Source organism: Primulina tabacum, chromosome 9, assembly GCF_025594145.1.
Source record: "Primulina tabacum isolate GXHZ01 chromosome 9, ASM2559414v2, whole genome shotgun sequence".
Classification (NCBI taxonomy): Eukaryota; Viridiplantae; Streptophyta; class Magnoliopsida; order Lamiales; family Gesneriaceae; genus Primulina; species Primulina tabacum.
This window is the reverse complement of record NC_134558.1, coordinates 34,842,447-34,864,853: the sequence shown is the minus strand read 5'-3', so window position 1 is coordinate 34,864,853 and position 22,407 is coordinate 34,842,447. Positions and strand designations below refer to the sequence as shown.

Below are 22,407 nucleotides of genomic sequence, written 5' to 3'. Positions count from 1 at the left end.
CTAACTAACTTTCAAGAATCAAATGAAGAATAACCAGAAATATGTAGAATAGAAAGTAAAAGACAGAATGAGAAACGAGAAGATATAGATAAGGAATGCAAAGAAATTCTTTTACTCGATCAGCTGTTCTTCAAATTACAAACCCATATGCATATAGCTTTCTAAGCAGTAATTAGCAACTCTTAAAATTCTATAATATCTTAACATGCTCCTTGAGAACGTAATCCTTCATCCGTGCAGCTTCACGAGTCCTTACCGTTTCCATCCTTAACGTTTCATCACCCAAATGGTTGGCTTGCTTGGTAATTTCATTGGTATTTCCAAGTTTTCGAGAATAATTGACGATAATTTCTTCATTGTAGGCCTCTTTGTTTTCAGCCCACCTTCTTAAAACTTCTTGGGACATGGTGTTGTCAATGGGTATATCCAATGGACTATCAGATACATTACCAGAAAGATGTACAAAATAAAAGATATTCGAATTTTTCAAGAGATCATCGATAATTTATGGCTTATATTGCACTAAATTTTCATATTTGAGACCATGTCTTATAATCAAATTCAAATCTAAGTGCAACAAACTCTCCAATTTTTTTTTAAAAAAATTTAAAAAAAATCTAGAGATCAGTATATATGTTTTGGAAAACACACATATACTTGTATATTTATGTATCCATATACAAAAATATATACTCTTACACACACACACACACACACACACACCCACCCTATATTTTTAACTGGTGTGCATGATGTTGTACGTACCGCATTTAATGTAGTTGATAGAAATATGAGAGAAAAAGATTCCCGATTTTTATTAATACATCGAATATTCATCACATTGTCAAGGCTGGTGGCTACACCCCGATTGACAACGACACCACCCACTTGTATATGGAGAAAAGTTTCAATCTGCCTTGCCAAAAAAAAAAAAAAAAAAAAACCCTTTCACACTGAAAATCAGCGAAAAAAAAAGACAAATATTTAAACTTCAAATCCAACTTTTTCAACATATTAACAAGAAATTAAAAAAAAAGAATTTTTTAGCGTGTTGCGTTTCCGACACAACTTCCTTCACGAACCTTCCTAGTTGTCACTGGTCTTTGAAAAAAATTAATACATGTCTCCAAAAGCCAGGAAATAAAATGCAATAAGCTCTAAAGAATTTTCATCAGGCCATTGCCAAAGCTCCTGAAATTCATGTAATTTTCCATGGATCGTTGGCTTCAGGAATCAGTAACGAAGGGTGACGTTTCCACGCTCAGAGAACGAATTGAACAAGATGAAACAATCGTCAGGCAAACAGTCCCCGGATCCCTGAACACAATCTTGCACCTATCCGCAAGATTCGGGTACGTGGAATATGCAAAAGAGGTACTAAATCGGTGTCCTGATATGGTTTCCATGGAAAATGCAGACCTGGAGACTCCTCTCTATGAAGCATGCAGACAAGGGCACCTGGAAATTGTGAAACTTATCCTAGAAACTGATCCATGGATTGTTTATAAAGTGAATTCCCGAATGGAGAGTGCGTTTTTCGCGGCATGTGAAAAGGGAAAGATTGACATAGTTAAGCATTTTCCGAATTCTCCGCAACTTCTGATGCTGGAAATGGACATGGATACTAATTCTCTGCATGTTGCTGCTTCATCTGGATTTACAGGTAACCTGTAGGTGAAGTTTAAGCTTAATTGAAGAAAAGTAGACGTTCAAATGTTCGAACATGATTTAGTTTTTGTTTAAATGCGTCTTATTAGTTAATTTTTGTAGTTTATTATGCATCCATTGACTTGGAGAGCCAATGATTGGATTTGTGTGGCTGAAATTAATCACGTCTATAACTGAGAAATCATGTTGACCTAATCATCAAGAAGTTCAATTATCACTTTTTGGTTAATTTTCGGCATTTTTTGCGTCAAATTTGTGAATAAATTGTAATAAAATAAATTATATTTCTTAAAATTATAATATATTTCTATGAAATAATTTCTAAAAAAAATTATTATTAAAAATAATGTAAATATTCACACAGTAAAATATCCTATAATTTTTCTTTTTCTCTATTTGTAAAACATATTTTTCTGATTTCTTCTAATTATATTTTAAGGCAGCTTACAAAAGTATCACGTCCAATTAAAATTAGGGATGCTTATCGATTATCAGATTGGACATGGATTCGTGCGGAACCGGTCCGATTAATCCAGTTCAATCCGGAACCGGTCCGATTGGTTCCAACAACAATCTTAAATCATATTAGGTTGCTCGAAAACGGATTTGAAACCACTTTAATCTAGTTTGGTTGAATCTAATCCAATAATATATATAATTTTTTATTACTTTGGTTTGTGATCGGCATCCGATATCACGGAACCGGACAAATAAAGTCCGGTAACATTTAAAAATAGTTTCATCCGGGCCGAGTTTGGATTGACTTGACTTTCCATATTCATTATTATTATTATTATTATTATTATTATTATTACTATTACTATTACTATTACTATTACTATTATTATTATTATTGTTATATATATTTTTAATGATACTAAATAACACTATACAAAATACGACATAAACTAATAAAAATTTCAAGAATATAATAACTAAATACGTTTATTTTTTCAAATACACAAACCTATATTTATATATTTAAACAATATAAAACATGAAAGATAGATTTCCAATTAATCCATTTTCGGGTAACTTGGGGAAACAAGCGTTCAATTAGAAATCAAAACAAGATTTTTAGGTTCGGTTTGATTTTTTTGGATGATCGAGTTTAAGATTTGTATTTTTTTTCCAAGTTAAAATGTTAATTTGTGTTAAAAAAAATAAATTTAAAGAGATATCAAATACATTCAAGTATCATAACATTTAACATTAGAATATATAACATTGTAAATTATTAAGTACAAAAGTATAAATCTTCAAAAAATAAAGGAAAATAAATAGATATAAGAAAATGATAAAAGCCAGTTACTGCAATTATCCTATTTTATGTGATAACCAAACACACAGCATTTTTCGATTTAGTTGATTTTAAATCAATTTAAATGGCGGGTTTTTTTTCCCTCGTACTCATGTTTTCCTACGAAAATTGGTGTTCATTGTTCAGAAATAGTGAAGGAAATCCTGAATGCCTGCCCGGATTTGGCCTGGAAAAAGAACTCGCACGGGTGCACGCCGCTGCATCTGTCGTGCAGCAAGGGCCACTTGCAGATCACAAGAGAATTCCTGCAGCTGGATTCTGATCTCTGCTTAGTACAAGACATCCAGGGCCGGACGCCCCTTCATTGGGCTGTAATCCGAGGGAGAATGAACGTGATCCACGAGATTCTTTCGTTCAATCTTGAATATACCGAGATGACAACACATAGTGGGGAATCCATTCTGCATCTTGGAGTTAAGAACAATCAGTACGAGGTTGTTAAGTACTTGACAGAAACACTCAGCATGAGTAGACTGCTGAACCTGCCAGATTCTGATGGGAATACTGTTCTGCACTTGGCTACCGCGGGAAAACTCACTGCTGTAAGACCCTTTTATCCTTTTTTGTGTACACTTTTTGGTATTCGGATAAAGATTTTAACTCGAGGGTCATTACAAAACGAGAGAAGTTCTCTGTTTTTCTTTTGCTGCCTTGTACTTGAAAGTTTGCTATCTGAAGCCTAGATAATAAAGCTTTTTGTTGGTAAAATTTACTTTCAGATGGTCACACACCTGCTAAAAATTGGTGTCGACGTAAATGCCCTGAACGGAAAGGGATATACGGCTCTAGATGTCATTGAAGCTGATGCGAGCCATTCCGGTTTGCTGGCTATTGTACCAGCACTGATGGAAGCTGGATCTAAGAGATGTGACCAATTGTCTCCTGGTTCGATTAACATCCAACAAGTTGCGGAATCCACGATGATAAATGTAGATGAAAGATCTAGTCGGCATAAAACAATGTCTTGGCCTAACAAAACTCCAGAATATCAATCCCCACGCCACCATCAGCACAGGCCGAGCCGCCAACGGAGAAAAAAGTTGGACCTACAGAACGAGGGTGTAAGAAATGCCCGAAAAACTATCACCATTGTAGCGGTTTTAATTGCAACCGTGACGTTCGCAGCAGGGATCAACCCTCCTGGTGGATTCGACCAACGAACAGGGATCACGTTAAGAGGAAACCGAGCTGGTTTTAAGGTCTTTCTCGCGTGTAATATTGTGGCCCTGTTCCTTTCGCTTGGAGTTGTCAACGTTCTTGTGAGCATCATCCCCTTCACCCGAAAAAACATGATGCAACTACTCAGTGTGACACACAAGATTATGTGGGCGAGTTCCATTTTTATGATAGCAGCATATATAGCTGCCGTTTGGACGACCATGCCAGATGGAAGGGGGCCACAATGGGTATTGGTGGAACTGATTTTTTTTGGAGGAGGATCAACGGTTGTGCTGTTTGTTGGACTTTGTTTCCTGCTGGCACGACATTGGCATAATAAGTACAAATGGAGGAAATTTAAGCAGAAAAAGACGAAAGATGAAAGCCCAAAGAGTAGTACAAGTCGAGTTGAAGAACTGAGAACGATGAAAAATGGGAGGTATAGCAGTAGTAATTCGGATGTCGATAGCTCTGATCAAGGCTACCATTTATACTAGATAATAAGATTCAAAACACAATAATTTTAAAGAGGAGAATTGGTGTAGAATAACGAGTAAGCAGCTATTTGAGAGCGTGTGGAGAGTTTATTCTGTAGAAAATAAGTTCTCTATATCATTAGATGATCGTTAGCAACTTTTGTCGGGGGGTTAATTGATTCGGTTTAGGCCAAATCATTCGCGGTTCCTATTGCATTCTTGATTAGTATGTGCTGTAGATCTCGGTACGTCTCAGATCTCGATTCGATCCCTGTTTCATGAATATAGTGTCTTCTAGATACATCTTAGATTCGATGTATGAATCATAAACGTAACTCTCCTAGGGAAATGGTAAAAACTATAAGCCGACAGCTTATCTCACGAAATTATATCCAAGACTCGAACTTTCAGATTTCCTATAGTTTTAAGATAAAAGTTAAAAAATGCTGTCTTATCCAACTTACATCAAATATTTGTATCACCTAGTATTGGGAGTCGAAATTCTATGATTTACAATGGATTTAGAATTTAACATGCAAAGATTCATGTCAGATGATTTGGTGATCACGGTGAGCATAAAGGCACAAAAGCTCCATGAAATCCATAAGGAACTCTTTTTGGTAGAGAAATCTTCGCAACAAAGATTCGTGACAAGAGACCTACTCTACTCCTATATACCTATATACCGGTGGATTGAATCAATAAAGAATATCAAAAAAGAATTATTGGCAATCTTGTGTTACGAGATACGAGGTTCTCTCCAACGAACTTCAAACTCAAGATCGAGAGATTCTCTCATAACAGCCTCAAATTCACAATAGACAGCTCTCGGCAAGATCGATAACACTGGGTCATAAAAATTGGTACCAGACCTAGTTGACAGTTGTCGTGGCGAATTTCAAGGCATTCGGGCAACAACTGAAAACCTTTATAATGAGTTAACAAGCGCTTTATGATTAATTGAAGAAGAAAACTAAATATTTGTCAACTCTGTGTGCACAAGAATGAGATCAAGGCAGAGACAATAGTAATCAACGGGGCACCATTTACCAACATTCCGAAGGGCAACGAAACAAGAAGGATGGCTTATTCAATGTACATCAAAAATCGAAGCTAGATTTTTCGTAATACAATAGTCAATCAGATTTGTCGGGATGACTTACTAAATGTGAAAAGTCATTCCAACATCAAAGAGAACCGAGGAAAGACAAGGAATGATTGGCCTCTTTCCATCTTGAGTGTGATGGTGAACCATGCATGGTTCCTCAATCAGGAACAAGATCGGCTTGAGTTACGGCCGAATTATTGAATTATGATATTTGGTATATGGGATTTAATAATTATCTTATATTCTAGTTTAGTTTGAATAAATGAGATAATTCCAAAAAATGTAAGTTAAAATATGATGATCTTTTTATTTTAAGTTATTATATTAGTTATCTTTATTTTAAATAATTGTACTGTATTATATATTGGTGGATTGAATCAATAAGAATATCATAAAATAATTATTCGCAATCTTATGTAACGATTATTTACAATGGATTTAGAATTTAACAATGAAGGGTTTCCTTCAGATGATATGGTGATCATCGTGAGTATACAGGCACAAAAGTTCCATGGAATCCATAAGGCACTCTTCTTGGAAGAGAGATCTTCGCAACAGGTTCTTCGGAGAATTTCTTTGCATCAACTATATACACCTTTACAAAATCAACTTGCTGATTAAACAGAAGAATATTCACTCAAAGCTCAGAAATTTATTGATGCAAAAGAGCTTTACTTGAGACGTATCAGTATTTTCGTCGTGCACGTATGAAATTATCCAGCCATCATCCTCTGCAAGACCACCAGATTTGGCCACAAAAGCAGCTCCGGAGCAAAATGTGTTGTCTGGGAACTTGTGATATTCAACTTCTACAAATCCCCCATGCTGATTCGAAAGTTCAAGTTTCCTATCCTTGAAATTAAGCTTTGCTAGTGCTCCATACTTTGCCATGCCTGAGAACAAATATTACAAACCAATGAATATTATAGTATACTCGAAAAGGAAAAATTTATGAAAAGAACTTTCTGTTACCTGATATGGAGCTAGCATTTGAGTCGACCACTTGTGTGTATCCAAACTCATTTTCGATACCGATGAATTTTTCATTTATAGTAGGAAAATCCATAGAATATTCAGTTCCTGTGAGATTCCTCTCTGTCACTTCTCCAGTTATCATATCTAGCCTCCATTCATAAACTCTGGAGAAAAACGATTCACCTTCTGATCGTTCTATCTGCTTAAAACCTTTGGAAAACCACACAAATTTGTTCAAGCCGAAGTCAGGACCTGGTATGATCGAAGTGGAAGCTCTACAGGCCAAAACAACTACCTGTTTCCCGAATATATAAAAAATATGACCTTGTTATTTGATCCCGAAAATCGAGAAAAAATGTATAAAGTTCTACGTGTGATTAAGTGTGGCTGATTACTTCATCACCACGCTCATAACAATTGACAATGTGAAACGTGCAGCTTGGTTCAACTTTGAACCACTGCACAGATTCTGAATCTCCATAACGTGGCATGACTCCAATCTGTGCATATCCTTCTTTATCGTATTTTATCAACCTAAATATACACCAAAATTTAGAACAAAAGGTAGCATAAAGATATTCAAAAGGCCTTGGATTCGCTGTATTTGAACTGTCAATAATGTAAGAAGAAATATTTTTTGGCGACCAAACTAAAGAAAACACTTACGGTCCTCCAGTTATTAGGCGATTTAAGTCTATGGTCAGAGGAAAATCCATGATCACATTATACCTGAAGAAATTATAAACGCAAAGCATCAATTCAATTTCTAGTGATGATGAAGATTTTCGGGCAAATAAGTATTACTTTTTCGTTATGCCTATTTCATGGCAAAGGCAACACCTTTTCAGCTTTAGATCCACCTTGTGAAGTAATCTCTTTCCATCAGCTGAAAGGAAGAAAATTCTTTTATGTACATTTCATTAACTAGACACGAGCGGTACGAGGATTCAGGCTTTTGATATTCATACCTGAAACCACTCCAAGTTCAAAGTGTGGTTTTTTTGGATGGATTCCCATTACAACAAGCTCTCCTGTATCTGGAGCTTTCTAATTTCACCAAAAGTTGATTCAGACCCATAAAAAGAAGTCATAAAAGATTTCTTAATGCTCGGTAATGGGTTAAGGAGCTACCTTAGGGTGACTAGTGAATGGCCTGTTCCAACTTCCATTGATGTCCCAATTTCCTTTAGTTTCCAGTGTTAAAGGATCAATTTCTTGAGGTATATGATTCTCAGAAACCGAGTACACCTTCCCCGAATGCTCAAATACATTGGTGTTGCTCAAATATTTATCAACCAAGCCAAACCTCAACTAGCAATGATGATCAAAGAGCAACAGTAAATTCAGTAAGCTGGGGAAAGTAAGAAATTTTGCTACAATTTCTTCTACATGATTGGCCTACCCAATTCAATAGATAAGCTGATAATACTGCAGCAGAATCCCCTTCTATAGCAGGAAGAAATAATGGTTTTCTTGTTTTCATTTCCAGCTTGAACGTGTCCGTATAAACATGCCTGTTATTGTAAGATATGTTCCATCTGCCATTGATGCTGTCTTTAAAGACATGCAAGGCATGGAGCATTCCCTCTCCTTCTATCCACGTGTGACTCGATTTTCCGAAAATAGAATTAGTCAATTTTAAACCTCCAAATAAAGGGTTTGGTCCTGAAATGAAAAACATCTTTAGCATAAAAGGACAAGGAAAAAATAATAACAATACAAGTAAATAAACCATCTTTTTAAGAACTTGACAGGCCGATGTGAACTATTCTTTTGTTTTGGATCTTACGATAAGTTTATTCTATATCAAACAAAAATGAATTTCTATAATTTTGTCTGATTCAAAAAAGGTCATTGATTTCCCCAAAGATCATCCAAATTATAACTAGTTCTTGGCATCATCAACGAAAAAAGATGATGCCTCCAAGTAACATTCAAAAAACAGCTGCAAGAATCCAATCTAACGTTTTCGTGTCAAACAAAACTTGGATAAGGTTACCGTTTCTGATGTAAACACCCTCGGTAAAATCATCCGGTATCGTTCCGGTAAGCGCGTCAGTCACCTGTTCTGCCGTTCCTATCTCTTCAACAGGAGCAAAATTACTCTGTAAATAAAGAGAAAATTTGTGTCTTTTACCATAAACCCAAAAAACGGAAAAAGAAAGATCCTCTGAGTTCTTGGATTTTGCATGATTTGTGAAGTACCTGAGACGGCAACAAGGGCTGATCGACAAACTCAAACGCTAAATCAACAAAGCCATCCAACAGCCTCAGTGAAGCTTCCTTCACAGTTCTCTCAACAATATGGAAAACGGGATTTCGTTGTAACGCTTTCAAGATTAATGTCTGTTCAAAAATACAAATTTACGTATCATATAAAAATTGTACATCAGGTGAGTGGAACGTAACAACGTATCAAAATTATATATATATATATATTTTTAAACGTAGCGCTGAGATTGCTCTGTGACACAAAATTCTGTTTCAAGAAAACAAGTATGGTTTTGTCACCTTAAAGTCGAGAGAACATGAGAGTGGAGCTCCGGAATGGGCATCATATTTTGGAGAAAGTGAAGGCCTGTGCAAAGAACAGCTCACTTGAAATGCATAGCTTGAAGCAACCACCATTGTTTTGTCAATTTTAATTGAACAATGAAGCTGTGTTCTCCCTTAAATTTGAAGAAACTTCCAAACGAAATTTTCTCAAGCGCATTTATTTATTATTATGCCAAAGTAAAGATGCTTGCAGTGTCTTTTGGATTTTAGGGGTTAATTATGAGTAATAAACTTATTTTATTGTTCAAATTTTAAACTAATAAACTATAATCAATCTTTTATATATTTTTTTTTAACTTCGATCAACTATTTTTTTTATATTGAAATATAAATGAGATTCTATAAAAAAATTTTTAAAAAAACAAAGCTTAAAAAATTGCCCTAAAAAGAGAAATAAATATTTTTTCCATACCGCCTTCCAATTGAAACTAATCTCTTTAAATTTACATCTAATTTTTTGATTTACTTTTTATCCTAAATTTGCTAAATTAATTTTTTAAAGATTTTATACAAAATGTAAATCGTCCATCTTTATTAAAACAAAACATTCAATTTCGTATCTCTCTTTTTCTATACATTTACAAATCAAACTCTTTGAAAACCACAATTAATCCAAGGACTAATAATCAAAATTGCAAAAACATAATAAATTGAAAGAAGTCAAAAAGCCAAGCGCTAACCAGACAATTAAGCATCGAAATAATACATTAATGCTTATTATATGCTTACATCGTAAATATTTTAGATTGGTTCCATTAAATAATAATTAGTTGTTGTAATGTCAGACCAGAGTCAAATTGTTGTAGGCATCTATTCTTTCTCTAAAGGTATCTTTTTGTCCCATATCCACATATAATAAACAAAATGACATATGAGAAGTCCTTTGAAGTGTGCGAATTGATGGAGCAAGTAAACACTTAACTAATATATCATGAATTCGTTTCCTCTCATCGAGTAAGTAAACGCTTAACTAATAGATCATGGATTTGATTTCCCTCGTCCAGTGTCAGACCTGAGATTTTTGAGGTACGAGAAGCCAAAAAATATAGTGTCCTTATAATATGATATTCATATATATATTTTCATCAATAAATATGATAGTATAAATAACATGAATTCTATAAAACAAAAAACAAAATATATCATCCAAAACAATATGCCATAAGCAAATACTAACAAAGCCAAGATCATTGGGACAAAATATGAATTCATGTTTCGAATCAGTACATAGTCACTTGAATATTGCTCGTTTCACAATTTTTGTAGCGAAAATATTGATTAAGATTGCTTAATCAATTTTCTCAACTATTTTTTTCCTTGGTCGATAATATAGTCAATCCATTTAATCTTACTTGTAATATAATTGATCGAATATGAGTTTTGAACAACTTCAACATGAAAAAACTCCTTTCAGTAAATGCAATTTTTGATGGATCACAAAAATTATACAGCCAAATGATGGAAAATCGCCTGAAATTGATCGATATACAGAGAAACCGAACGACAACGAGCTTGATCATCGTAGAATAGGGGATAAGTTGTTTTTGGAGGGAACTCATGAGATATGTATTTTAGATTGATTATCGGTTCTTGCTGGACGTTTATGAGTCAGACTAAAAAAGATAAATAAACGGTTGTGAGACTTCAAGTTTTCATCATGCATCACTACCATTAATCATTATTTATGGGATGAACTCATGGGTTAATTATATTTTTCTATAATACTTTAAAAAAAAATTATTGGTGCCCCCAAAATTTGGGGATCCAAAATGCTTGCCACATATTTTGACTATAAATCCGGGTATATCTCTATCGACACTTTCTCTAACGAGTCTGTCGCATAATGTTTGCTTAGTCCAGATTACCTTACTAGTATGATTGCATGTTATTGTGTTAGTTCAATGGTTTATCTAATGTATACAGGACAACAGCGGTGGTGATTTTCATCGTAACCGAAACATGCATGTTCAATTATCACCAGAGTAATTTACGAGCTCCTCTTACATTATAGTTTATGCATTGACAAAAAAGAGAATTCAGAGAATTTGTATGCACGATAATTAAAATTTTCATGTGTGGTGCTAATTTGTTTTTCAGACGGGCTGAATTGCTGGTAGGAAAGCTCCATGAAATCCATATGGCACCCTGCAAGGCAATGTAATTTTTGCAACTGGCACACTTGTGAAATTCTTTGCATCGATAATGTACACCTGAAAATTAAATTGAAAAAAAATATTAATTTAAAAATTCGCAACATAGATACAAGACCGATTAACGTTTAAAATCAAAGAAAATAAGATTATATTTTATTAAATGGACCAACCTAATTATACATAAAATTAAAAACTAAATAAATGTATCAGTTTTACACAGAAACCGAAACAGCCGACTAATACTTATCTAAGCTGTCTATAAAACATAAAAAGAGAAGGAATCTACATGTCGAATTCGATCTATATTTTAAAAATTGGAAAAATTATATATTTAATCATCAAAATTGTCATGTTTCTCGCTTAAGTCTTCCTCTAACTGATAAATTTAGGTGATACCGATATATCAACATTCCGACGAAATAAGAGCATAAACCAACGAAAAACAAAGTTACATAACTATGACTCGATTAACAAGTTTAGGAAATTAAACGATTTTTTTAAAAAAAAAAACATGACTAACTTATAGGATTTGATTTGACATTTTTTCTTTAAAAATTATTATGTAGTCATGCACCTCAGATATATCGGTGTCTTCGTTATGCACAAAAGTGATTAGCCAGCCATCGTCTTCTTCAACTGCGCCCGCGCCCAGTTTGGATATGAAGGCGGATCCACTGCAGAAGGTGTTTTCTGGAAACATGTGGTACTCCGCCTTTATATATTCTTCTCCTTTTTGCTTGGCCTACTTGGAAAACTTATTTAAAAAATCCAGGAACTGGAGAAATCAAACCATCTAAAAAGACCGATATAATTTACCTCAAAAGGCCCGAGATTTTTCTCTTCAAAAGACAATTTGGCCAGCCCTCCATACTTGGCAATTGCTGCAACAAAAATCATGTTATTTTTTTGAAAAAAAAAAAATTAAAATATTACATACTTTAGAAACTTGTGTACCTGAAGCAGCGCTAGCAGTCGAATGGACAAATTGTGTGTACCCGTATTTATTGTTGATCCCTGTAAATTTGTCGTTGATAAATGGAAAATCCATGGAGAACTGAGGCTCAACGAGATATCTTTGTTTTACTTCTCCTGTCTTGGTGTTCAATCTCCATTCATAAGGCCGACCGACGAGAAATCCAAATTCCTCTTCTTTTCCGTCGTCTTTTTTCTCAGTGGAATTTTCGAGCCTAAATCCCCTGGAAAACCAGTCGGATTTGTCCATGCCCAAATCGGGGCCTGGAATTATAGAATCCTGAGCTCTGCATCCCATCACAATCACCTGTTTTTTCAAACTCAATCAATCCGTGTCTTCTATTTGATAGCACGCACGGTTCCACTCACGCGATGCATATTTATTAACCATGCGAATTGAATTATTTTGTGTAGCGATATTTAACCATGCAGGAAATCTTTCAATTCTTTTTTCTTTTTTTCCCCAATTTCTTATATAAATATCGAAAAACAAAAGATAGATGGTAAATACATGAAAAACATAAAATCTACATAATTATATAAAAATACCTCGTCACCTTCCTCGTAACAGTTGATGATGTGAAACATAGAACATGGTTCCACCTCAAACCAACGAACCGAATCGGCGTCCCCGTAACGAGGCATTACTCCAATCCTTGCAAATTTATCTTTTTCGAATTTTATGATCCTACATAATTTAAATGCATTCCCGAAAAATTAGGTTCATGTGATTCATTTAATTAATTAAAATCTGAACTATGTATAAATATAAATCAAGATCACTTACGATCCTCCGATAAAGAGTCGGTTTAAGTCTATAATCGTGGGAAAATCCAAAATGACATTGTACCTGGGAAAAAAAATAGATGAACGATGTACAAATATAATCAACCTCGTAATATTATTATTTTTGTGATCTCCACGAATCAATTTCTTGAAATATAAAACGTGGATCCGGAAATTCAATTTTAGACGATCAAATATAAAACTTGAAAAAATTATTATTCAAGTTCACTATTATCTTACTAAGAGTCCAAGATTTGATAGAAATAGATGTATACACAATATTACCTCTGAGTAACCCCAATGTCATGGATTAGTGTGCACCTTTGAAATTTGAGATCAACTTTATGATTGAGCTTTTTCCCATCAGCTGAAATGTTTTTTAATTAAAAAATTATCTGTTAGTTCAATTTCAATTAATAATGAATTCGAATATATGTAAAGAAGGAGTCAAAAAAGAATTTTTTTTAAAAAAGAAGAAGATAAATCATATATACCCGTGATTACACCTAGTTTAAAATAAGGTTCCTCGGCATCAATCCCGAACGTCACAAGCTCCCGTGTCCCTGGGGCTCTCTGTCACCAAGTTTTATTTTACATCAAAATATCTAATTATTTGAATCTTTTAGTCGTCTCACGTATATTCAAAGTGGTTCGAATCTACGAGCTCGAACTTGAAAATGAATTTATATATACTCTATAGCTGGCTATCAAAATGAATTTGTCACAATAATTGTCTGATCTTATAAATATGCCTTCGCGGGAATCCATTAATTTTCAAGACATTTTTTTTTCAAGGTTCTTATTTGAGTTCAAGCTCAAAACTTAAAAAATAAAGTAATTTGAGCCCGAGTTCAGCTAGAACGACAATTTGTCTTGTTTGGTTCAAACTTAATTATGGAGCTATATATCATAAATTAATATTGCTTGTTCAAGTTAAGACTCATTATGCTCGTGAGCTTGATTAGATTAAATTAAATTAATTTGGATTTGAAATTGGCTCAAATATATAATGTTCGAAAAGAGTCAAAACATACCTTTGGATGACTTGTGAAGGTTGTATTCCAAGCATCATCTCTAACAACGTCCCAAGTCCCCAACGTTTGCAACGTGTTAATATCAATTTCTAGAGGCCCGAATAAATCAGTTTCGGTGATGGAATAGTACTTCCCAGCGTGCTCGAAAACATTAGTGTTGCTGAAGTTCCTGACACCGGAGCCAAACCTAATCGAGTTCAGAAGGAAACAAGCCAACACAGCGGTCGAATCCCCTTCGACGGATGGGAGAAACGCAGGCTTCTGCTTCTGCTGCTGGTTCTGTCTTTCTAATCTTAACGAGTCTGTCTCGATGTATTTGTTGTTATATATGGTAAGCCAGGTGCCATCCCTTTGTTTTTTGAAGTATAAAGCATGGACCATCCCTTCTCCTTCTACCCATATATTACTTGATTTCCCGAAAATGGAGGATGTGGATTTTAGTCCTCCATGAATAGGGTTTGAACCTGCATGCATGTCATAGATTAAAAATAGTAATATAAGTTGACTTGCTTTGACTTTTATTCTTAATAAGTTGATATTTTTTTTAGATTTTAGTTTTCTTTATCGAAAGAACGACGTTACAATAGACATAGACGAGAGAAAAATATAATGTTGTCTTAGCAATTTCCGAGTTCAACGTCAGAGAAAAAAAGAAAAAAAGACATACTTATTGTACTAAGACCAATCTTTAACTTTGACTACTTATAGTAAAACAAATACAAAACAGACAAGATTAAATTACATGATAATTATTGCAATTTTCAGTAGCTAGAGTAATTTTATAGGGGTATTTTATTTTTTAACCTCGGTCAACTGTTTTTTTAAGAAAATGACCTCATCAAGTATATTTCAAATACACTTGAGGAGGTCATTTCCTTAAAAAAATAGTTGACCGAGGTTATTTAAACAATTTCCCCAATTTTATATAAGGCAAAAAATTTCTAATAAACGTGATATTCTTACTGCCTATGATTATTTTATTAAAATATTGTATCACGGTCGATAAATTTTTTTTAGAATGGATGAGCTCTAAGATGATTATTTTACTTACTTTGTTAGATATTTTAACATTTTTCTGGGACACATGAAAAATGTGTCCACTGGTCGGGTCACTTTCTAATTACTAATTATTAATTATTAAATGAACCACTTCAAAAATAAAAAAAATAATTTGTTCAATGAATTGAATTTTACTAATTAATATGGATTTTGACATTGTCTCGTCAACGATTAGTTTCGTACAAAACTGTTTTGCTGATCTTTATTCGTGAGACATGTAAATCATGTCCATATTTACAATAAAAATTAATAGTTTTGACATAAAAATTAATATTTTTCATGGATGACGACCTGAAAGGAAAATTAATTCTTGGGTTCCAAAATATAATTTATTGTTTAAATTATATTTTCTTTATTGATAAGATTTTGTTAAATATTTGATTAATTTTTTTGTCTTTCTAGTTTTTTATAGAGATTAACTTCAGTTGTGATTTGATATGCTTAAAAATATTAATTTCCTTATAAAATCTATATTACCATGATTTGTAGGTATCTAGTCAAAGAAACAATTATAGGGAAAATCATGACTATAAATGAGGATCATATGCTACGCGAAAGAGCGGAGAGATAGAGAGAAATATTCCCAGATAAAATAATCAAGTCGTAGAATGTGATCGTTTGAAGATTTCTATTATTTACAACTCTGTCCTCGTTGAGTTCTTAACTTTTTAATAAAGATATTTTTTTAATAAAATCATTAGTATTATTGCGTGATGGAATAGTTGTCACCTTTTAACCAACTACAGAAAACACGAAATATTTTTTCACGTGTGTGCCCTTATCTGTCCCTTGTTAAAATATTTTCAGAAATTTATTTTCATATTTCCAGAATCTTCAGAAACCTCATGACTATTCGTGAGTGGACGCTTTGGTTCATGAACGGATGCATGTGTCAATTCAGAAAAGAAGTGTTGTTTAGCTAAGAGTCATGTCCGTTCAGAATCGTCTCCACGTTATCTATCAATAGAAGTGCATCATCAGATTCAAAAGTGTCTTGAATTTAACTTGTTTTCTCCATTGTATCCTGAAAGAGATCGAGAAACATCTCTTAAAAGATAGCGTTTACAAAACGTGCCTTGGAGTCAATCAAAATCCTCTTATTTTCGAAATTCTTCAACAGTTTTAAGATATGTCTTCATTCAAGGATTTAACTCTGAATGATTCCGTGGCACAGTCCATTCAAGTGATGAATCGGGATCTAGTTCGTCTCAACCGCTTCAATGGTCATAATTTCATGCGTTGGCAAGAAAAGGTTCTGTTCTTCCTGACAGCAATCAAACTGTCATACATCCTAAGTGATGATCTTGCTCCAATTCCAAACGACGCTCCAGAAGATGATGCAAGACGCAAAGAAGAACTACAAGAACAGAGGCAGAAGCGGAAAGATGATGATTTTTTGTGCCGAGGCCATATACTGAATGCATTATCAGACTCTGTTTACAGCGCGCACAGAACAATTGAAACAGCGAAGGAGTTGTGGTTGGCACTGGAAAACAAATATCATATCGAAGAGACAAGTAATCAGAAGTTCCTGATAGGTAACTATTTCGATTTCAAGATATATGTCTGAAAGTAAACCTGTTATTGATCAAGTTCATGAGTTACAGTTAATTGTTAGCAATCTTAAGAATGCTGAGATTACTCTGCCTGAGCCTTTTCAAGTTGGAGCCATAATTACAAAATTGCCTTATTCCTGGAATGGTTATAAAAAGAAACTGAAACATGACGAAAGTAAACATACTTTGGAATCCCTCATGCGTCATCTGCGTATTGAGGAGGACTCTCGTAAGCGAGAGAATTTTGATCAGGAGGCTGAAAAAGCTAATATAGTTCAAGGAGAAACATCCACGAACCATAAAAACTAGAAAAAGAGGAAGAATCCGATGTCCAATGGATTTCCTCCTAAGAAAAAACAGAAAGACAATTGTTACTATTGTCAGAAACCTGGTCATTTTACCAAAGATTGCAGGAAGCGCATCAAGGATGATAACTTCAAAGGAAAACATATTAATATGACTACTGGAAATGATGATTCAAATTTCACCGCTGTAGTAGAGGAAGCCAACTCAATTGGTTTTGAAGAAGGATGGTGGTTGGACATCGGGGCCACTGTTCATGTAAGTTATGATATGTCAATTTTCAAAACTTACAAAGAATGCACTGATGGGAGAGAGGTGAAAATGGGCAACAATGTTCGTGCCAAAGTTACTGGAATTGGAACAGTACTTCTGAAGTTCACATCAGGCAAACCACTGACATTGAATGAAGTGTATCATGTGCCCGAAATGACAAAGAATCTGATTTCTGGAGATCGTCTTAACAAAGGAGGATTTAAGTTGGTCATTGAGTCTGACAGCCTTGTAATATCCAAGAATAACGTGTTTGTAGGAAAGGGCTACTCTTGTAATGGCATGTTTAAGATGAATATAATAAAAGATAATTCTGCTTATATTGTTGATTCTTTATCTTTGTGGCATGCTAGATTAGGACATGTAAATTATAAATCTGTTAAGAACATGCATAACTTAGGAATAATATCGAAGTGCAAAATGGATAATATTCAAAAGTGTGATATTTGTGTTCAAGGAAAAATCACTTGCAAACCACATAAATCTGTTTCATTAAGAATAACAGAATTACTAGGACTTATACATTCTGATGTGTCTGATTTACATAGTAAAGTATCTCATGGTGGAAATAAGTATTTCGTCACCTTTATAGATGATTATTCGAAATATGCTTATGTTTATTTACTTAAAAGCAAAGATGAAGTTCTGAGCAAATTTCTAATATATAAAGCAGAAGTTGAGAATCAATTGAATCGTAAAATTAAAGTCCTACGTTCCGATAGAGGAGGTGAATATCAAGTTACCGAGCTTGCAAAATTTTGTGAAAGAAATGGTATAATTCACGAGTTCACACCACCATATTCGCCCGAATCGAATGGTGTTGCTGAAAGAAAAAATAGGACTTTAATTGAAATGGTAAATTGCATGTTGATCAGTTCCAGATTACCTGATTATTGGTGGGGTGAGGCACTTCTAAGTGCATGCTATATTTTAAACATAATTCCTATGAAAAGAATTAGCAAGACTCCATATGAATCATGGTTCAATCGAAAACCAAATCTCAGTCGTCTCAAGGTATGGGGATGTCTTGCATATGTGAGAAAACCAAACCCTGAGATTACTAAGTTAGAAAATAAAACCTATAAATGTGTCTTTATTGGATTCTCAAGAAATAGTACTGTATATAAATTTCTGAAACTAGAATCAAATGACATATTTGAATCCGTAGATGCTGAATTTTTTGAACATTTATACAAGTCTTCATCTTTACCTCAAATTGAAAATTACCCTACTCATAACTTATCCTAGAGAGCTCATGAAGAATCCTTGGATAGTACTGTTGTTAGAAAAATTAAAAGGCAAAGGAAAGAAAAATCATTTGGTTCTGATTTTGTAACATACTTAGTGGAAGGTGATGTAAATAACATTACACACCAAACTAAGTTTTCTCAGAATGATGATAGTGAGCCTATAACCTTTTCAGAAGCTATGACTTCAAGAGATGCTGTTTTTTGGAAAGAAGCAGTTAATGATGAAATGAGATCCATTATGATAAATCAAACATGGAAATTGGTTGATCTACCTCGTGGTTCCAAACAAATTGGATGCAAATGGATTTTCAAACGAAAACTTAATGCAGACGGCTCTATAAATAAATACAAAGCTAGATTAGTAGCTAAAGGATTCAAACAACGCCATGGTATAGACTACTTTGACACATATGCTCCCGTGGCAAGGATATCATCTATCCGTGTGTTATTATCTCTTGCTTCAATTCACAAATTAGTTGTTCATCAAATGGACGTAAAAACGGCTTTCCTAAATGGTGATTTAGAAGAAGAGATATATATGGAGCAACCGGACAGTTTTGTTTTACCTGGGCAAGAAAAGAAAGTCTATAAATTAGTAAAGTCGTTGTATGGACTAAAACAAACACCCATGCAGTGGCATGAAAAGTTCAATGTAGTAATGTTATCTAATGGTTTCAAGGTTAATGAAGCAGATAAATGTATTTATTCAAAATATACGAATAACATGTGTATTTTGGTTTGCTTATACGTTGATGATAAGCTCATATTTGGTTCTAATATGGAATGTGTAAATGAAACGAAACAATTTCTAGGATCTAATTTTGATATGAAGGATTTGGGAGAAGCTAATGTGATTTTAGGAATCAAGCTAATGAGAAAAGATGGAAATGTATTATTGTCTCAATCTCACTATATCAAAGAAATCCTTAAAAGATATGGTCATTTAGAACATAATACAGTGTCTACCCCTATAGATCCTAGTATTAAGTTGATGAAGAATACTGGTCGATGTTATGATCAAATGCAATATGCCAGTGTGATTGGAAGTCTTATGTATGCCATGCATTGCACAAGACCGGATATAGCATATGCAGTTGGTTTGTTATGTCGTTTTACTAGTAATCCAGGTAAAGAACATTGGAATGCAATTTCAAGAATTCTTAAATATCTGAATGGAACTATTAACTACGGATTGCATTATCAAGGATATCCAACTGTATTTGAAGGTTATAGTGATGCAAGTTGGAATAACATTGAATCAAATTCAAAATCTACTACTGGTTGGATTTTTACATTGGGAGGTGCGGCTATATCATGGTGTTCTAAGAAACAATCATGTATATCAGATTCAACCATGTTGGCAGAATTTATTGCTTTAGCTGATGCAAGCAAAGAGGCTGACTGGTTGAGAAATCTATTGATAGATGTTCTCATTTGGGACAAGCCATCTCCAGCTGTGATGATTTATTGTGACAGCAAAGCTACTTTGCATAAGGCAGCAAACAAGACTTATAATGGTAAGCAACGACATCTCAGTCTTAGACATCAGTCTATACGTAGTTTACTCAAGCAAGGAGTAATTACAATTGACTATATAGAGTCGGAAAACAATTTAGCAGATCCTTTGACGAAAGAACTCGCTAGAGATTTGATAACAAAAACATCAAAGGAATGGGGTTAAGGTCTATGTGATTATAGTTACTTAACAGGAATCCAAGTTATGTTTTGAAATACAAACAAAGTTCAAAGGGTACTAACAAGTTAAAGAATAACTTAGAAGAGACATTAGAGTATTCATTTAAACCCTTTTCTCAAAATCTCTAATGTGGAAATTCTGCATGTAAGAGGCTGGATTTAGTTCCTTAATAAATTCACTTTTAAGGAATTTACCTATATGAGTGTGGAAATCAGGCCGTTTTCTATGAGATCTTATAGACCATCTCTAGAGCACTCACGAAATCGGGATATTACACATGGCCAGTAATGCGTTGGAACAAAATAAGACAAATATTTTGAATGAATAATAGTATGTGTGATGACTCCGGTTGGTTTTATAAGGGTCCTTGGTTCAAGACTCGTTCACCATAGTACCTTAACTAAACCTTGAGTTGTTTACACTAAGTGGAAGTTCAAAGTCATCTCTTAAAAGATAGCGTTTACAAAACGTGTCTTGGAGTCAATCAAAATCCTTTATATTATTTTCGAAATTCTTCAACATCCCTTTCATCAGAAGTGTGGAGAATTTTCCAAACGTTGAAAATGGACAAAAAAAGGTAGTGATTATTTATGCGTCCTAAATTGAGAAAGGCAGCAGTCTAAATCCAATCCCGGGATGAATAATTTATAATTACCGTTTCTGATATAAACACCCTCAGTAAAATCATCCGGGATCGTCCCGGAAACTGCGCCGATCACTTCGACAGCGGCTCCGATCTCTTCCACCGGAGCAAAATTACTCTGGCCAGAGAAAAAATGTGTTTACTTAAAACAATTTGTATTTCTTACGTGTATATTTTCTTATTTCTTGAATTAATTTGCATGATCCATAAAGCACCTGAGATGGGAGTAATGGCTGATCAACAAACTCGAAAGTTAAATCAACAAATGCGTCCAACAACTTCAGTGAAGCTTCCTTGACAGTTCGTCCAAGATTATGGATAATGGGGAACCGGTTCTGTTGAGCAAACTCTTTCAAGATTGTGAGTTCAAGATTGCAAATTTACATATCAGCTAAATCAATGTATAAATCCAATCATAATTAATTTATGTGGAAATTCTATGTATTATCCTTGTGAAATTTCGTGTTCGTTGATTACCCTTATGAAATGTTTTTGAGCTGATAAACCACATTGTGATTCCAGATCACATCATTCCCTCTATGTTTTGTATTACACAAGCTGATAGTTGCAAATATCCATTTTTTATTAAGAAAAAATGTCTAAAATACTCTTAAAATGTGGTGACAAAATTTATTTAAGTAGGGGAAATTTCGCCATTGAGATAATTTATTTGATTAAATCATTAAATTATGATTTATGATGCTTGTGCTACATATTTGGAATCACATAGGATTATCAGCTCAGCAAACAAGGAATTTCGCTTTCGCAGAAGTAGTATATGTAATTTTCCCTTAATTTATTCCCGAAACACAGGTCCAAACTTCAGTAGTCAACAAAATAAATTTTAAAAAAATTAGATTCTAAGTGCAGTGCGTGGGATTGATCTCTCGGTGACAATATTAAATATGGCATTGTTAGTTTACCTTCAAACTGAGAGGTGATGCGAATGAAGCTTCGGAATGGACAGCATATTTTGGAGAAAGCGGAGGCCTTTGCAAGGAGCAACTCACTTGAATCACGGAGGAGTTTGAAGCATTCATTTCTTTTTTTCTTTTGTGGATAGAAATTAAAGGTGAATGAACTGTGAGGATTGATGGCATATATATAATAATATATTGTAAAAATAAATAAAAAGTAAATATATTTGGTGGGTCTGTTTTAGCTTGTCATCTTGTCGTCCTCTGAATGCTGTAGAACATCCAATGGAAAAAAACGTTTTTTCCACCATATTGATGTCAATTTCCTGAATATCAATGTTTTTCTTTTTAGCTTGGCCGCCACTGCGTGTGGTAGAAAACCCAATACGGAAAATAGTAATTTAACACTCTTCTGTGTTGGTTTGGGGTATATTATGTTTAACATAATGTGTATAAAAAGTTTTGTGTATCAGATTTTAATGTTGTCTCAGATGTTGTGACACCAG

The 22,407-nt window shown here is 34.0% G+C and overlaps 3 protein-coding genes across 4 annotated transcripts; 1 reads left to right on the top strand and 2 right to left on the bottom strand.

Annotated features, from left to right (window-relative positions):
- The first annotated feature begins 1,016 nt into the window (after positions 1–1,016).
- LOC142555496 (uncharacterized) lies at positions 1,017–4,902 on the top strand. The gene is made up of 3 exons (XM_075666387.1): positions 1,017–1,663; positions 3,116–3,531; positions 3,709–4,902. The coding sequence occupies exons 1-3, from the start codon at positions 1,213–1,215 to the stop codon at positions 4,642–4,644; spliced, it is 1,803 nt and encodes a 600-aa protein (XP_075522502.1). The 5' UTR covers positions 1,017–1,212; the 3' UTR covers positions 4,645–4,902.
- A 1,197-nt stretch (positions 4,903–6,099) lies between these two features.
- LOC142555495 (carotenoid 9,10(9',10')-cleavage dioxygenase-like) lies at positions 6,100–9,403 on the bottom strand. Of its 2 annotated transcripts, none has more exons than XM_075666385.1 (12): positions 9,218–9,403; positions 8,912–9,052; positions 8,706–8,811; positions 8,109–8,371; positions 7,838–8,017; positions 7,675–7,753; positions 7,511–7,592; positions 7,373–7,435; positions 7,102–7,240; positions 6,704–7,001; positions 6,407–6,624; positions 6,100–6,326 (listed from the first exon to the last, which is right to left on the bottom strand). In XM_075666385.1, the coding sequence occupies exons 1-12, from the start codon at positions 9,332–9,334 to the stop codon at positions 6,213–6,215; spliced, it is 1,800 nt and encodes a 599-aa protein (XP_075522500.1). In that variant the 5' UTR covers positions 9,335–9,403; the 3' UTR covers positions 6,100–6,212. The 2 variants fall into 2 exon arrangements, with proteins under 2 accessions (XP_075522500.1, XP_075522501.1); XM_075666386.1 differs by having other exon boundaries at positions 7,547–7,592.
- A 1,808-nt stretch (positions 9,404–11,211) lies between these two features.
- Positions 11,212–22,052, bottom strand: LOC142555494 (carotenoid 9,10(9',10')-cleavage dioxygenase-like). The gene is made up of 12 exons (XM_075666384.1): positions 21,908–22,052; positions 21,200–21,319; positions 20,997–21,102; positions 14,208–14,671; positions 13,668–13,746; positions 13,459–13,540; positions 13,175–13,237; positions 12,937–13,075; positions 12,370–12,694; positions 12,232–12,296; positions 11,990–12,157; positions 11,212–11,472 (listed from the first exon to the last, which is right to left on the bottom strand). Exons 1-12 carry the CDS (start codon positions 22,022–22,024, stop codon positions 11,356–11,358), a joined length of 1,845 nt encoding a protein of 614 aa, XP_075522499.1. The 5' UTR covers positions 22,025–22,052; the 3' UTR covers positions 11,212–11,355.
- Between the last annotated feature and the right edge of the window lie 355 nt (positions 22,053–22,407).

Excerpts from the sequence above, each read along its gene's own strand:
- LOC142555496 (XM_075666387.1), top strand. The coding sequence starts at position 1,213 with ATGGATCGTTGGCTTCAGGAATCAGTAACGAAGGGTGACGTTTCCACG. Across the intron at positions 1,664-3,115 it reads TGCTTCATCTGGATTTACAG|AAATAGTGAAGGAAATCCTG; the intron begins GTAACCTGTAGG and ends TTCATTGTTCAG. Across the intron at positions 3,532-3,708 it reads CCGCGGGAAAACTCACTGCT|ATGGTCACACACCTGCTAAA; the intron begins GTAAGACCCTTT and ends ATTTACTTTCAG.
- LOC142555495 (XM_075666385.1), bottom strand. The coding sequence starts at position 9,334 with ATGGTGGTTGCTTCAAGCTATGCATTTCAAGTGAGCTGTTCTTTGCAC. Across the intron at positions 9,053-9,217 it reads CATGTTCTCTCGACTTTAAG|ACATTAATCTTGAAAGCGTT; the intron begins GTGACAAAACCA and ends ATTTTTGAACAG. Across the intron at positions 7,436-7,510 it reads GAAATAGGCATAACGAAAAA|GTATAATGTGATCATGGATT; the intron begins GTAATACTTATT and ends TAATTTCTTCAG.
- LOC142555494 (XM_075666384.1), bottom strand. The coding sequence starts at position 22,024 with ATGAATGCTTCAAACTCCTCCGTGATTCAAGTGAGTTGCTCCTTGCAA. Across the intron at positions 21,320-21,907 it reads CATCACCTCTCAGTTTGAAG|AACCGGTTCCCCATTATCCA; the intron begins GTAAACTAACAA and ends TTTGCTCAACAG. Across the intron at positions 12,695-12,936 it reads GTTACGAGGAAGGTGACGAG|GTGATTGTGATGGGATGCAG; the intron begins GTATTTTTATAT and ends TTGAAAAAACAG.